At 40.5% G+C, this 14,942-nt stretch overlaps 1 protein-coding gene across 1 annotated transcript; it reads right to left on the bottom strand.

Annotated features, from left to right (window-relative positions):
• Positions 1 to 5,624: 5,624 nt before the first annotated feature.
• C1H11orf91 (chromosome 1 C11orf91 homolog) lies at positions 5,625 to 8,905 on the bottom strand. Its single transcript, XM_026664636.1, has 2 exons — positions 8,497 to 8,905; positions 5,625 to 5,710 (listed from the first exon to the last, which is right to left on the bottom strand). The coding sequence occupies exons 1-2, from the start codon at positions 8,903 to 8,905 to the stop codon at positions 5,625 to 5,627; spliced, it is 495 nt and encodes a 164-aa protein (XP_026520421.1).
• Between the last annotated feature and the right edge of the window lie 6,037 nt (positions 8,906 to 14,942).

Genomic DNA, 14,942 nt, shown 5'->3' with positions numbered 1-14,942 from the left:
AACACAATACCACTGAAAAAGAACAAGAATTCCAAGAAGAAACCAGCATGGTTGCACAAAGATCTCTCTGATAAATTGAAAAACAAAAAGGATAAGTACAAAAAATGGAAAGAGGGACACATCCTGTAACTAAAGCAGAGTATCAGCAGATAGCCTGAATCTGCAAAGAAGAAGTCAGGAAAGCAAAGGCTCAGAATGAACAAAGACTTACAACAAAAGTCAAAGATAATAAAAATGTTTTTTCTACATAAAAATAACAAGAAAAAAGTCAAGGAAACAGTCGGTCCACTAAATAGAAAAGATGGAAAGGAAGTAACAGGCAGTAGAGAGAAAACAGCTGCAGGGTGTTTAACTCATTCTTTGCATCAGTCTTCATGCAAAAAGAAACTAGCCCAACCTACCAAAAACATAACTGTAAAAGACAGACTAGATATAAAAACTAAAGTAAGCAAGAAAAAGCTCAGGATCTAAAAAAATCTTAACAGACTTGAACAATGGGCCCTATCCAACAACATGAAATTTAATATGGAGAAAAGCAAGGTTTACACCTAGACAGGAGAAACCAAAGGTACAAGTACAGCTTAGGCAAAACCTGCTCAAAAACAGTAATTCTGAGATGGACCTTGGAATCCTAGTGGACAATCACTTAAAAATGAGCCAGCAATGTGTGGCAGCAGACAAAAATGTTAATACAATCTTTTGAGGCATAGAATCAAAATCACATGAAGTATTAGTACCACTTTATAAATCCTTAGTAAGACCATCCAGTTTTGGTCACCATATTACAAAAAGATACTGAGACTTTGGAAAACATGCAAAGAAGAGCAACTACGATGATTAAGGGCCTGGAGACAAAAACATATGAAGGACTGTTGCAGGAATTGGGTATGGCCGATCTAGAGAAAAGGAGGACTAGGGGTGACATGATAGCAGTATAAAGAAGAGTGGGTAGGGAGAGGGTCAACTTATTTTCCAAAGCACCGGAGGGCAGGACAAGAAACAATGGATGGAAACTACTCAAGGAGAGAAGCAACCTGGAATTAAGGAGAAACTTCCTAATGGTGAGGACAATCAGTGGAACAGCTTGCATTCAAAAGTTGTAGTTGCTTCATCACTAGAGGTTTTTAAGAAAAGACTGGGCAGCCATCTGTCTGAAATGATAGAGGGTCTCCTGCTTGAGCAGAGGGTTGGACTAGAAGACCTCCAAGGTCCCTTCCAGCTCTATTCTGATTAATAGCATCATATTTTTACCTCTCAGTTCATGCAAGGATAGGCTGGTGTCCTCTGGTTCAGCATCAAGCAACCAAGCACGGTAGAGGACATCAGTCTGCCTGCTGCTGAATTCTTAAATAATACATATAGCAAATATAATTGGCTTCACTAGAAGTAGCTTTTCTTCTATTTTTGAGTTTTGTTGCATCTGAAAAAATTATTCATAAGGTCTTGCACCTTCAAAGGTACTGAATTTTTCATTTACCTGGAAGTGAATTCAGAATTACATAAAAATGAATAGTCTGTCCAACATGTTTACATTAAATTATATTTCAGAAGAAATAGTGCAAGTTTCAGTAGAACCCAAGTGCTTGTAAAGAAAAAAGAAGTTAGATTCATTACTATTTTTCCTTCCAGACACACTTAAAAAGAGAGAGTAAGTGTGTGTGAGAGAGAAAGCACTTTTTTGGTGCTCAAAAGCACCAAAAAAGTATATATTATTTAAGAACATTGAACATAATGAAGACTGCATGTTCATTTTTCTAAAATATATTTGTGGTAATTTTTGATTATGAAATAACCCCAAATGTCAGGTTATTAACTTTACAGTGAAAAATATATTCTTCTCTAACACTTCTATTAACAGAGACAATGTTGAGTTATGTAATAACATTCTAAACATTCTAAGCATAGGAGTTTTTTTTTTTTTTTTAAAGCAGGAGTATGAACAGTAGAACAATCCAATTTTCAAAACCCATCTGTTTTTATGGCAATATGCTGAATTCAAAACTTCTTTGTCTCTTAAAAGTTTTTATATTTAATTCTTCGCATCACCCAGGAGCCAAAATAGTATCAGATTTCCGAAGTAGAAGACTTATTGCATCCAGTGGAAGGAAGAAGGTACAAAATATCACCATAGACATATTATGCCTGAAAGAGTTAATCTCGGCGTCTTAACAGTAATAGCTTGGTACAGAATTTAACAAAAGAAAAATAGAATTTCAGGAATCCTAAAAATGAAACAAGTGGGTTCCAGATACTTCCTTAAATGTTTCCTTAATTTTCTGCCAATGCCCTTCCTTCAATTGCAGTACAGATTAATAGGTTGTTTCAGAAAATTTTGTATCACAATATGTATCAATTGTCGCCGAGATACTGATTGGCCGGAGCAGGGTGGGTAGGGGAAGAGAATGGATATTTATCTTCTCCTTTCTGAGCAGTTATGTATAATTCTCTTAAAATTAGGGACTAAGTGAAAGACCATGGGGCATGATCATAACAGTTATTAAACTAGGAAGCCGTGGAACAACTTTTCTCCTGGAGTCATGAGAGCTCCATCACAGAAGGTTTTCAGTTAAGGGTTGGACAGCCATTTCCCTAGGATGGTCTGAGTCTTCTTGTCTTGTGTAGGGGGAGGAAATAATGACATTGAGGAACAGAACAAAGAACAGCTACCAATGCAACAGTCACATAAAAGGAGCCCTGGTGGCGCAGCGGTTAGAATGCAGTATTGCATTCTAACTCTGTCCACTGCCTAGAGTTAGCTCCTGATGGGGCTTGAGGTTGCCTCAGCCTTTCATCCTTCCAAGATCGGTAAAATGAGGACCCTGATTGTTAGGGGCATTGTAAAAGAGTGCTGTAAAGCAGGGGTCTCCAACCGTGGCAACTTTAAGACTTGTGGACTTCAACTCCCAGAATTCCTCAGCCAGCTTCTGGGAGTTGAAGTTCACAAGTCTTAAAGTTGCCAAGGTTGGAGACCCCTGCTGTAAGGCACTAAAGGGTAACGTATTAATCTAAGTGCTACTGCTGTTGCTAAAAGAGGATGAGTTAATGGTAAAAAAAAGTAAGTAAATGCCTCAGACAAATCCCCTCCTAATTCAAGTGAAGATAAAGGGAAGGAGGGAGAATCAAGATTCTGTGACTATCACTTTACAATACTGCAAAAGTAGTTCTGACCTACACGGCATTGCTTTTCTAGTTTGATGTACCTTGAAAGTCTGACATCTGGATAAAGTGTTGGATTAGAAGACTTCAAAGATCCCTTCCAGTCCTATGATTCTGTGATCCATTGCGGGTTTCATCTGGGCTCAGAGAGATTAGCCCCAGATTCTGCATGTGTCCTCAAGGCAAAAGCATTTGGTTGCTTGAGGTAAAATGTAAGAAAACCCATCCATTTTTATTTTAATATACGAGAAACCCAGTAAGATCTGAAAGTGAAAACAGTCTGTTAAAGTATTGCAGATTTAATAGCTGACCAGCTGTTGTAAGGTTGTAAATGCTGATGCAATGAGAATGGTATTGCCACTTTAAGACTGAGGTTAGGTCAGCAGGATAATTACCACTTTAAGAAGCTATCTACCGTATATGCCGGCGTATAAGACGACCCGGCGTATAAGACGACCCCCAACATTTCCACTCAAAATATAGTTTGTTATATACTCGCCCCTCTTCCGCACGCCTTCCACTTTTGCACTTTTTTTTTTTTGAGGCACTTTTGTGCACCGTGGAAACGAATCCGTGAAGCGAAAGGAGCAGCCAGCCTTCTCCCAGCTCCCAAGGAAGCGAGCTCGCACCGCCGGACTCCGCTGAGGTATCCGGCTGGGGCTGTCAGGAGTTAGTTACCGCTGGCGCGCCTCCGCGCGCTCCAGTCCGCGTTGCCTCGGGAAGGGAAAGGCAAAAGGAAGAGCCGCGCGGCGCTTTGCAATGGCAGCAGCGGCTCCTGGTTTTGCCTTTCCCTTCCCGAGGCAACGCGGGACTGGCGCCAGGAGCCGCGCCAGCAGTAACAACTCCTGACAGCCCCAGCCGGATACCTCAGCGGAGCTCGGGCGGTGCGAGCCTCGCTTCCTGGGAGCTGGGAGAAGGCTGGCTGCTCCTTTCGGCTTCACGGGATCTGCTTCCACGGTGTGCAAAAGTGCCTCAGCCCGGGCAGCCGCAGTGCTTCCCAATTACTATTTGCCGGCGTATAAGACGACCCGGCATATAAGACGACCACCCCAATTGGAGGCATGTTTTTCAGGGCAAAAAGTCGTCTTATACGCCGGCAAATACGGTATATAAAGGCAGCCATGAGAAGGCATATCTCTCCTCGTGTTCTGTCTCCATTGTAGTTCTCCGTGCAGAGTAATGCAGACTGATTGCTTGTCTGGTATGAGCCTATCACGTATGTATATATGTATGTATATAGCAGTCTTGTATATAAACCACTGTTAAAAGACAAAGCCTGTGTGTGCTGTGTTGTGCTCCTGGGTTGTCTCACAATAGTAGTCACACTGCAAACACTCTGACAGTCTACTCAACTAGAAGTGGGAAAGTAATACCTTACCACGAACCAGTTTGCTCTAGTGGTTAAGGCACCAGGCTAGAAATTGGCAGACCATGAATTCTGATCCCACATTAGGTATGAATCCAGCTGGTTGACTTTGGGCCTGTCACTCTCTCTTAATCCTAGAAAAAAGGTGGCAATGGCAACCACTCCCAAAAACCTTGCCCAAAAAATTGCAGGAACTAGTTCAGGCAGTTGTCAATAATCAACACTTACTTGAACACACTTACACAAATGTCCCCCCATCCATTTATTTAACCTAATAATAACAGTTTAGTTTCTGGGATGAAGACAATCCATGAAGTGCTCAACAATTAACCTGACCTTATCTAAGGGTGCAATTAGAATTCTTAATATGATTCTGAAATTGGATACTTATTGCATTGAACTTTTTCCAAAATCCAACGATTTTGAATAAAATGGATGGTGCAGAGGAGCTGTGAACTCTAATTCCAATGATTTGGCAAAAGGTAAACAGCCAATGAAGAAAATAGCATAGTATGTCAAATATTTGTGCCAAATGAGTCCTAACTTTAATGGCTGGGTAGAAAGGTTTGGAAAAAAACCACAAGTGAATTTAAGCTTACTAAGGTAGAAGTTTTGTAGCATACTGCCATCTTGTGGGACAAGATCATTTTTAAAATGATAATTCTCTACAAGCTTTATTATTATTCTGAATTGCATAATGCATTTGCAGCTCTTTCTATAAAGTAGAAAATTGGAGGAGGATTCACAATTTCCTGTGGAAGAAAGAGAAATATGTCATGGGAATATGTGAGAACTCCAAGGAAATTTTCTTTGTAATAGTATTGAGACCTGATTCACATACCAAGTGATGTAGAGGATACAGGGAAGAAGAAGGTCTAAATTAGGTATCAAGAGGAATACTGGAGAAAAGTTGAAAGTTGCTTGGGAATTCTAGTTCAGGATTAACCACCTCCAAGAAATGTGGATGAAAATAACTTTATTGTCAAAATGAGAATATTGTAGAAACAGTCCACGAAGAAGCAATTGCCAGACTATGGGCCCCATGTCACTCACTATAGCTTTGCCATACTAACTAATTTCCCAGCTCAGATGTGAATAGCTTTCATGATATAGGTGAATGTTTCTTCAGGGTCAGTCTTGTCATTTCATCTTGTGTCTTTTCATCTTTCAGTGCCTTCAGAAGCTTATCTGAAAAATGTAGAATTTATCATTAGCCATGTTACATATGCTATTGCAAAGACATAGTAACTCTACCATAGTATTCTCTACCATAGTAACAGCAAATAAAATTTTTAAAAAAGTCACACTGACATTGGAAATAGCTTTGGAGCTTATTATAAAGTTAATACTTGGAAAAGTAGTTTGCCTGCTGCTGTACTTTGCAATGTACACAACACTTGTGATAGAGCAAATTCTAGACCCCTTGTTCCTAGATAGAGCAGTTGTTGTTGGTGACAGTACAGGTAGTCTTTGAGTTACAACCACAACTGAGCCCAAAATTTATGTTGCTAAGTGAAACATTTGCTAAGTGAGTTTGCCCCATTTTGCCAGAGTTGTTAAGGGAATCATTGCCTTTGTTAAATTAGTAACCTGGTTGTTAAGTGAATCTGGATTCCCCATTGGTTTTGTTTGTCAGAATATCGCAAAAGGAGACCACAAGGGCCCGGGACATTGCAACTGTCATAAATATGAACCACTTGTTCCATGATTGACATCTGAATTTTAATCATAGGACCATGGGCATTCTGCAACAGTCGTAAGTGAGAAAAATGGTCATAAGTCACATTGTAAATGTGAATAGTCACTAAATTGACTGATGTAAGTCAAGGACTATCTGTATTGTTCTATAGCTCATTTGCCCAGTGATGGTGTGATGCTTTTATATGATACATCAAAATTACCCAGTATTACCCCCCTCCCCAAGCTATTCTTGTGGCTTCTGATGTTTGCTGGAGCTTTTTGCAGTTCACAGATTTCCAGGATGAGTGATTATAGCCAGCTTTCCTTTTTATTATAGATGGAACAGGATTGACTTTAGGAATATGGGTTAACAGCTTAAATCTCCCAAAGGATCACCAATAAGGTCCAACAAAACCAACTTTCTAAATTTTCTCCACAATTCCAGCCAAAATATACACTTAATAGCTGCCCACGCAGTATGCAATCTTCAATTGATACAAATAAATTCCCCTTTTCAAATAATCCGCCTGCAATTACTTTGATGAAGATTTGCTTTGTAAAGTGTTATTTTTTTACCCATCAATTTAGGAATTGGTATTTTACATCAGCTGGGCATCAAAATAATTGACTCAAAATTCTTGGACTAACCCTCTTATCTATTTGTATTAAGAATCATAAAAATAGCCTGGTCCAGCATTATGCTCAGCAGGTCAGCTGGCTTAGCTAGGACAGATGGGAGAAGCATTGCAAGGCTTCTGGAATACATCAGGTGAGAAAAGGCTGGTTGAAAAGATCACAAAGTTTAGAAGTTGTTTTAGAAGTTCTTTCTCACCATAGCAACGTACCCTTAATAAATCACTTTTAAAACATTTTTCTGTCCTTGGTTTCAGAGTGCATTGGCCTGGACTCTGTATATATAGCTATATTTATGAATTGGCCCAGATCCAGCAGAAGATCTTTTTAATGGAAGGGGGATTTTTTTCCTGATGTCTGTTTCCTATGTGGCCTTCGAGCTGTCTAAAATAAATGTGTAAGATCACAAAAACCTTCAAAGGGAAAGAAGCATAATGAATATTGCCTCCCCTCTTACACTCGGACTACCCATGAGTAGACCTTACTTTAAAAGGTGTTTTCACTAATGGGTGCATACAGCATCAAATATATGATTTCTTAGTCAAAATATTCAGTGGTTGTATTAGAAAATTTCAGTGGTTGTATTTTAAAATTATGTATACAGATGTTGGTAGTGTATATATTAACCATGTATTGCTTTTACTAGCTGTGGCCACTACTTCAGGCATCTTTATTTTATTTATTAAATTTATCTACTTATTAAATTTATTAGCCACCCATCTTACTACATGGTAACTCTGGGTGGAATTATTATTGTTGTTGTTGTTGTTGTTTAAGTCAGGGGTCCTCAACCTCCAGGCTGTGACCATTACTGGGCCAAGGCCTATTCGACTTGTGTGAGCAGCAGACTGGCATGTGTGAACACTTGCATGCAGCTCAACTTGTGCAAGTCGAGCTGTGCAAGTCAAGCTGTGCGCTCATGCGGACGTGCTGATCCAACATGCATGCAAGTTGAGCTGCACACCTGTGCGTACTGGCCCGCCACTCATGCGGCCCATTTCTCCTCTGTTTTCTCCCACTGGGCCATCAAGCCACAAAGGTTGGGGACCACTGGGAAAAAATACTAACATTCAGCCTAACATTCAGATATTCATTTGTAGTTCCATCAACATAGGAACCAAACAAAAAGACAAGGATCTTCTGTTTTGGTAGTTGGCAGGGCCATCTTAACAGCATTATGGGCCCCGGCCAAAGTAGTGTACTGGGGCCCCTACGACAACTACTCACAGCAATAAAAATGTAAATGGTCAATAAAATTAAACAAGTATTTTCATGTTAGCAGTGGCGGATTAAGGTTCACTGGTGCTCTAAGAATTGACAAATCTTGGTGCATATTCTCAATTTTGTGGTGCCCCCTTTGAACCTGGTGCCCTAAGCATGTGCTTAGTCTGCTTAATGGTTAACACATCACTGCATGTTAGTATTAATTAAAAAATGCAATAAAATGTAATAAATATGTTGCTGTATTTATATGATACAAGGTGCATTGAAGGGTTAACATACACAGATTAGTATGGGGCCCCTATATGGGGCCCACGGGCAAGTGCCCATCAGGCCCATGCGTTAAGACAGCCCTGGTAGTTGGTAGACCCTTTCCATACTTTGAGATAGCAAAGGTGTCAACAAGCAAGATTATGAGCAGCCAGATTTCAGTTACTCACACTGCTGTGGGTCAGAGCCATCTCCTGTGAGCGCCAGCAGTTCCAACTCTTTCAGTCGGATGCCAAGCTCACAGATTTCCCCATCTGGGTGAGGTTGCTGGTGTGCCTCAGTGCTCTCTGAAGCAGGACAGAAGAAGCGCAAAGGCTCATAAGGAATGGGAGCCAGGCCAGCTGGCCAGGGAGGAGGGCAACAACGTTCACTTGTGAGTGGAAATAACCCAAGCCCAGGTGGAGGGCGTTGAGGCCCAGCTGGTGCTGCTGCGTCCCCCCCTCGCAAGGGCACAAAAAGCTTCCGCCAGAGAGCACAATCAGTTAGGTTAGTGCTTTGGGTAGTACGGTCATAGAGGGAGGGGAAGAATACAGGGGGTGGTGGCTGAGGGGGTGGAGGAGGCTGTTGCTGGTGGCTCATGGAGTTGCCCCTGATGGCTCAGCAACTGCACTGCAACTGCCATGGAAACCTCAGAATCTAGAAAGTGTCATGGAGTTTTAAAGTTCTCAGAGCAGTGTTTCTCATCCTTGCTGATCTTCAGATGCATAGACTTCCACTCCCAGAAATCATCTTTGCCACTTTTGCTTTGGGGCCAGGCATTGTTTATATTTCTGCAGGCTTTACTTTCATATCAGCCTTAAGCAGGGGTGGGTTTCTACCAGTTCTGTCCACCTCTGTAGAACTGGTAGCTCTGAAGAGCAGCAGACATAGAACTGGTTTTTGCCCACCCGTCCACCCGGGCTCTTACCTGATCTTTATTTCCTGATTTTTCAACTTCAGCTGCCGAACGAGGCACAGCTGCAGTTAAAAAAACAAGAAAAGAGGGCTGTTTCAAAGGCAGCTTCTCAGCTCGCAGCGTGCTAATGACGATTTACAGGCACGTGGCTCACAGCAGGCAGGGAAGCTCGTAAATTAACCCTGTCGTATCCCACCCCTGGCCTCAAGCAATTAAATTTTAAACTAGAAGATGACATATATTTTAACGTTTTTCAAGAAATAGACACTTGCTTTGTTATCCAGGTCATCCTCAACGTATGACCACAATTGAGCCCCAAATTTATGTTGCCAAGTGAGAAATTTCTTAAGTGAATTTTGCCCCATTTTACAACTTTTCTTGCCACATTTGTTAAGTGAATCACTGCAGTTGTTAAATTGGTAATACAGTTGTTAAGTGGATCTGCTTTTCCCCATTGACTTTGCTTGCCAAGAAGGTTGCAAAACATGACCACAGGGCACTGCAACCCTTGTAAATGTGAATCAGTTGTCAAGCATTTGAATGTAAATCACGTGACCATGGGGATGCTGCAACGGTCATAAGTGTGAAAAATGGTCATAAGTCACTTTTTTCAGTGCCATGATAACTTCGAATGGTCACTATGGGAACTGTTGTAAGTCGAGGACTATCTGTATTCAATTTCTCTATTTGCATCCATGTTGTCTTCTCCATTGGACCATTCTTAGATTTTGTGCCTCTCCTGAAGCACTAAGGAAGGAACAGAAGTCCCTGGATATAAGGAGCAGGCTTAGACTAACAAACATTTATCTCCTTTACTTCCTTAAAAAGAACAAAGGAAACTGAAATATACCTTTTGGACAGTGGTTAATTACAAAGGAGGGGGATCTCAGCTCACTACCTAATCTTTTTACAATTCTTTTAAAGTGATGGATTTCAAAACAGTCTATATTATAAGTATAAGCTAAAATTATGAAGAATCAGACATGAGCATTTTGGGTTTTTTTTAATTGTACATATTTTTCTTCTATATTTTTTTATTTTTACTATTAAACTAAAACCTGTACTTTGTCCCTCCTACTTTTTACTGAGAAGAAGGTGTTGGTATGCAAATCATGTAAAAATATGTCACTCACACAATAAGTCCATGAAATATATAAGCCATCTTTTTAAGCACTCTCTATCCACCATAGTTATTGTACCAATGTTAGTTTTGTTAGCATTCTTGTGGGCAAATTTTTATTGTAGAAAAAAGTATTTTTTAGATAATTAGAGATTTCGGATGATTCAGAGTAACCTGCAGAACTGCTTTTCACCCAGTAGAGGGAATCAAATACTTACAGTCTGGCCGCTTGTGTAGATATTTATATCTGCACTTGTTCATTGTATTTAACATGCGACTTAATATCCTATTTATACTCCCTCACAGTATATAATCTCTATTGTAAGAAAACTATTGGCATAACCAACCTGAAGAATATTCAATTTTTTTCCCTCAAACTGATTTTTGGGGAAAAATAATATGTGAAGCAGGGGAGTTAACTTTTTCGTCAGGTAATTAAGTAATAAAACTTTCACTGGTTAATCATTGTTTTAACCAATTTGAGGAATTAAGTATAATTGTTTATACAATTATATGGGAAATGAGACAGACTATTTTGATACTGATGTGCTACTGGAATTTTTTTTTTAAATATATTGTCTGGGGAATTGTATGGTAATGCATTAAAAATGAGAATTTGGCAATTGCTTAGGTTTTTACATAGTTTTCTGTAGCTCTTGCAAGCACTGTGTAGTTACATTATGGAATTCACTTTGGGGAAATTCATGGAGGATGAAGCTATTAATCACTATGATCATTGTGGTTATATCCAGAGGTGGTATTCAGCAGGTTCTGACCAGTTCTGGAGAACCGGTAGAGGAAATTTTGAGTAGTTCAGAGAACCGGCAAATACCACCTCTGACTGGAGATTTTACAGTATTCTTCCCCTGCGGCGCCCACCAAGCCACGCCCACAGAACTGGTAGTAAAAATATTTGAATCACACCACTGGTTATATCCTGCCTCTATTTTCAGAGACATATTTATTTTTATGTATTTACCTATAGAGAGAAGTTACCGTCATTATTCTGTTTGTAGGCTTCCCATTGTTTGGAAAGAGTTAGTCAGAATTCTTCAGAAAATAATGAGTGATGGGCTTGTAACATCTTGTTTATTTACAGGTCATGTGACTCCCAATGACTCTAAAGAGCTTACAGTTAGAAATAAAAAAGCACAAAAATAACCATAAATGCCCCCCAAAACATCATGTAAACACAGAAAACCTATCTAGCAATCTTTACTGATAAAGGAGAATATTTGTAGTTCAGAGTTGAAATGAGGGGTCCTTGGTGCTTTCTGAGCTTGGTTGTTTCTCTTGCAGACCTTTCATTACCCAAATTAGATGACATCAGTGCTAGGAAGGAAGGGAGGTTGCTCTCACTTTATATTCTAGTGGCTTGCCCAGTCAATGTTGGTGGGGGTGGTCTCGGGGGTTCTTTGGTTGGGCTGTTTACTGTTAGCTCATTCCTTGATTGGGGCGTTGTTTACTTTTTGATTGTTGGTCCAGCCTATTTAGTTTAGACCACGTGAGAACTAGCTCCTGTATTTGGGAACTCAAGGTATGATTTGCCAGGAATTTCTGATAATAGAAAAATGGATTGCCCACAAACTTCACAAGGCCATTGAGCTTTAGAAAAAGGGTTAATTGCATCACAACTTCAAATATGTTGCAGCTGAATCCAGAGATTTAGTTGGCATCAAATACAACCAGTTAAATGGGATCACAGAAGGGAAGAGAAGAGCTGCTTTTGAAATGGATCAGAGTCCTTCTGTGAAAATACCCTTCATGGTTAACTGGTTGTATTCACTATAGCAATAGCACTTACATACAGCTTCACAGTGCTTTGCAGCCCTCTCTAAACAGTTTAGCATATCGCCCCCAACAATCTGGGTCCTCATTTTACCAACCTCAGAAGGTTGGAAGATTCAGTTAACCTTGAGCCGGTCAGAATCAAACTCCTGGCAGTCAGTAGAATTAGCCTGCAATACCGTACTCAATTACCCTTAGACATTATTATAACAAAATAAGATAAATATGCCCTTCAACAAGCTCAATTTTCTCATTACTTCATGAACACACATGTCCCCTTTCTTCGTTTGTCACTGCTCTCTTCCAAGATTGATTGATTGATTATTTATTTATTTAAAACATTTGTATGGTCATCCATCTTAAACACAACTTGGGGAGGGGGGCATATAACAGTAAAACCAGTAACCATAAAACCATAAACCATCATACCCTCAACCCCCTAAAACTAAAACCTGGTGCCTCAATTATCCTTTTAGAGGACTTCACAACCAGCTCTAGATATCCCCATTCTATCTAGTGCCTCATGAAAAGCCAGGGACTTGGTGGTCTTCTGAAAGGCTGAAAGGTTTTCTGGGACCCTGCCAAATCACTGAGGGGAGCAGGGGTGGGCTGCTGGGGGTTTGTGGGGGTACAGGAGAACCTCTAGCTAAGATTCTGCACAGTTTGGAGAACCCCCAAATCCCACTCTTGGCTGGCCCCGCCCTGCCCACCCCATCCCTCCCAGGAGTTCTCACGTGGCCCATTTTGAATGCAAGTAAGTGCAGGGTGCGTGCAGAGGCTCGGGGAGGGCAAAAAAGGGGGCCTCCCAGAAGTTCAGGAAGGCTATTAATCCTTCCCATTTTTGACTTCCAGAGAGCTTCTGGAGCCTGGCGTTTTCGCTCTCCCGGAAGCTTGAGGAAAGCCTCCAGAGCCCAGGAAGGGCAAAAATGCCTCCCCCGCCATGGTGCAGGAGGCTGACTAGGCCAAGCCCACCAGGGCCATGCCCACCCAGCAACCGTGTAGAGAACCCCTTGCTAAAAATTTTGAAGCCCACCCCTGGAGGCGAGGCTACTTTATGATGTATATGTATAAGGATATTATTCCATGGAAAAGACACGCTTCTGAGGTTCCACTAGGAGGCAAGATTTCAGGGAAGCGATTTGGAGATTGCTTGCCCTATTGGATCTGGTAGGAAGAGCAGATAGTGTCAGGGAGAGGCAATCCAGAAAATAATCTAGTCCTGTGCCATTTGGGCTTTAAAGGTGATAGCCAACAATTCTCAGCTTTTCAGTCTAGCCTGCTGCCCCGGTGTTCCCTGCTAATCTCTCTCCAGTTGTTACTCAGGGTCCATCTTCACATTTTTTTCCCAAGCTCTAAAAAGTCTGAGCCCCCAGCTGAGACATTTCAAAACCATAATTTCTTTTTATAAAAATGGTAAGGATCATTCTCCTGGCCCCTGAAAGAGCTAACAATAACTAATCTATCTTGCAATACCTTTTCTTCAGAAACCTGTAGTAAATGCATTTTGATGCTATTTCAAAAGAGGCAATTTCTACAGAATGGCCCTCATGCGCATAAGTGTTTAACTGCAGGATGACTTTCTTTGATCAAAAGATAGGGCTCAAAAAATCACAGCTCTGGTTACCCCACACCAATTTTTCCTTCCTGCCTGATGCTTTCTAGATGTACTGGAACAACAATTTCCCACATCACCAGGAAGCTGCACTTGCTTTTTACTTTTCTGCAAGCATCAGCTCCGTTTCTGCTAGAACATGACTATATTCCAGCTGTACCATCATGTGCAATGGTGCGTTGTGGCACACGAAATGCAGTCATGTTCCTGTCATTTTCACTGGGACTAAGCTGCTTCTGGAACCTTTGAGTTGCTACCCTTGTATGTTAATTTTATTATTGTAATAGAATGATGTGGAACAATGTAGTTGAGGCTGTTTACAGAACCTCTCAGCACAATGCCAGTGAACTTAAAATCAGCAGTGAGGAACTAATTAAAACTGCACTGGTTAAAGGGAAAGCTAAATTAAAATCAATTTAAAAGACGTATCTATATTTGAAATGTAGATCTAGCTGGAGAACCTGATGTACAAGCAGAAATTTGAAAGGGGATTGGGAAATAATCCTTTTTTTATAAAAAAAAAAAAACAACCATCAAAAACATTGGTTCTCTTTCTTTCTTTTTTAATCAGGTCATTCACAGGAAATGAGAATAGTTAGAATTAAAGTACGCCAACCCAAGGGAATCCCGAATTCAAATTTGAAGGCAGATTGGAAGTAATAGCTGGAGGTATGATATTGTAATGAAACTGGAAATATTAGATGAAGTAGTTGGGTCCAAGTAACAGCTCCACTTCTGTTATCAAGAAAAAAAGGGGCTCAATTATATTTGTTCACCTGGGCAACCCTGCTGAAGAAACTTAGATACACCTGAAGTCATCTTAGCATAGGCCAGAAAGTAATTTAAATACTGCAACAATTTTCCCCATTTAATCAAGACTTTAATGTCATCCTCTCCTGTTTAAGCTTGCTTAGCTGATGAACAATTCAGGGAAATCCTAAAGACGAGCATTGATAGGTACCTTTTGCCATGTCTGGGGAACAGAGCAAAGTGTAAAAAGCATGATCTAGTACTGCTCGGTAGCCCCTTCCCTCTCTAAGTCATGCAGTGCAGAGCAGTTTTTGCCTATGGCATATTTTTGGCTGAGAAGTTGTCCAGTGTTCTAGCTGATGTAGATGGTTTGCCTTCGCATGTGGAGCATTCAGAATTAGCTATAACTTATTATCACTATTTTAGATGATTAGATATTACACTACACCTA

Source organism: Notechis scutatus, chromosome 1 (genome assembly GCF_049901735.1).
Source record: "Notechis scutatus isolate UNSWTSFEM ecotype Mainland chromosome 1, rNotScu1.2, whole genome shotgun sequence".
In the NCBI taxonomy this organism is placed as follows: domain Eukaryota; kingdom Metazoa; phylum Chordata; class Lepidosauria; order Squamata; family Elapidae; genus Notechis; species Notechis scutatus.
The sequence above is the reverse complement of the archived record's forward strand: the minus strand, read 5'-3'. Positions and strand labels throughout refer to the sequence as shown.

What these genes read in the sequence shown, in the direction of transcription:
- C1H11orf91 (XM_026664636.1), bottom strand. Translation starts at nt 8,905, where the DNA reads ATGAGCCACCAGCAACAGCCTCCTCCACCCCCTCAGCCACCACCCCCT. An exon ending in TGGCTCTGACCCACAGCAGT is followed by an intron (nt 5,711 to 8,496) that starts GTGAGTAACTGA and finishes TACATTTTTCAG; the next exon opens with ATAAGCTTCTGAAGGCACTG.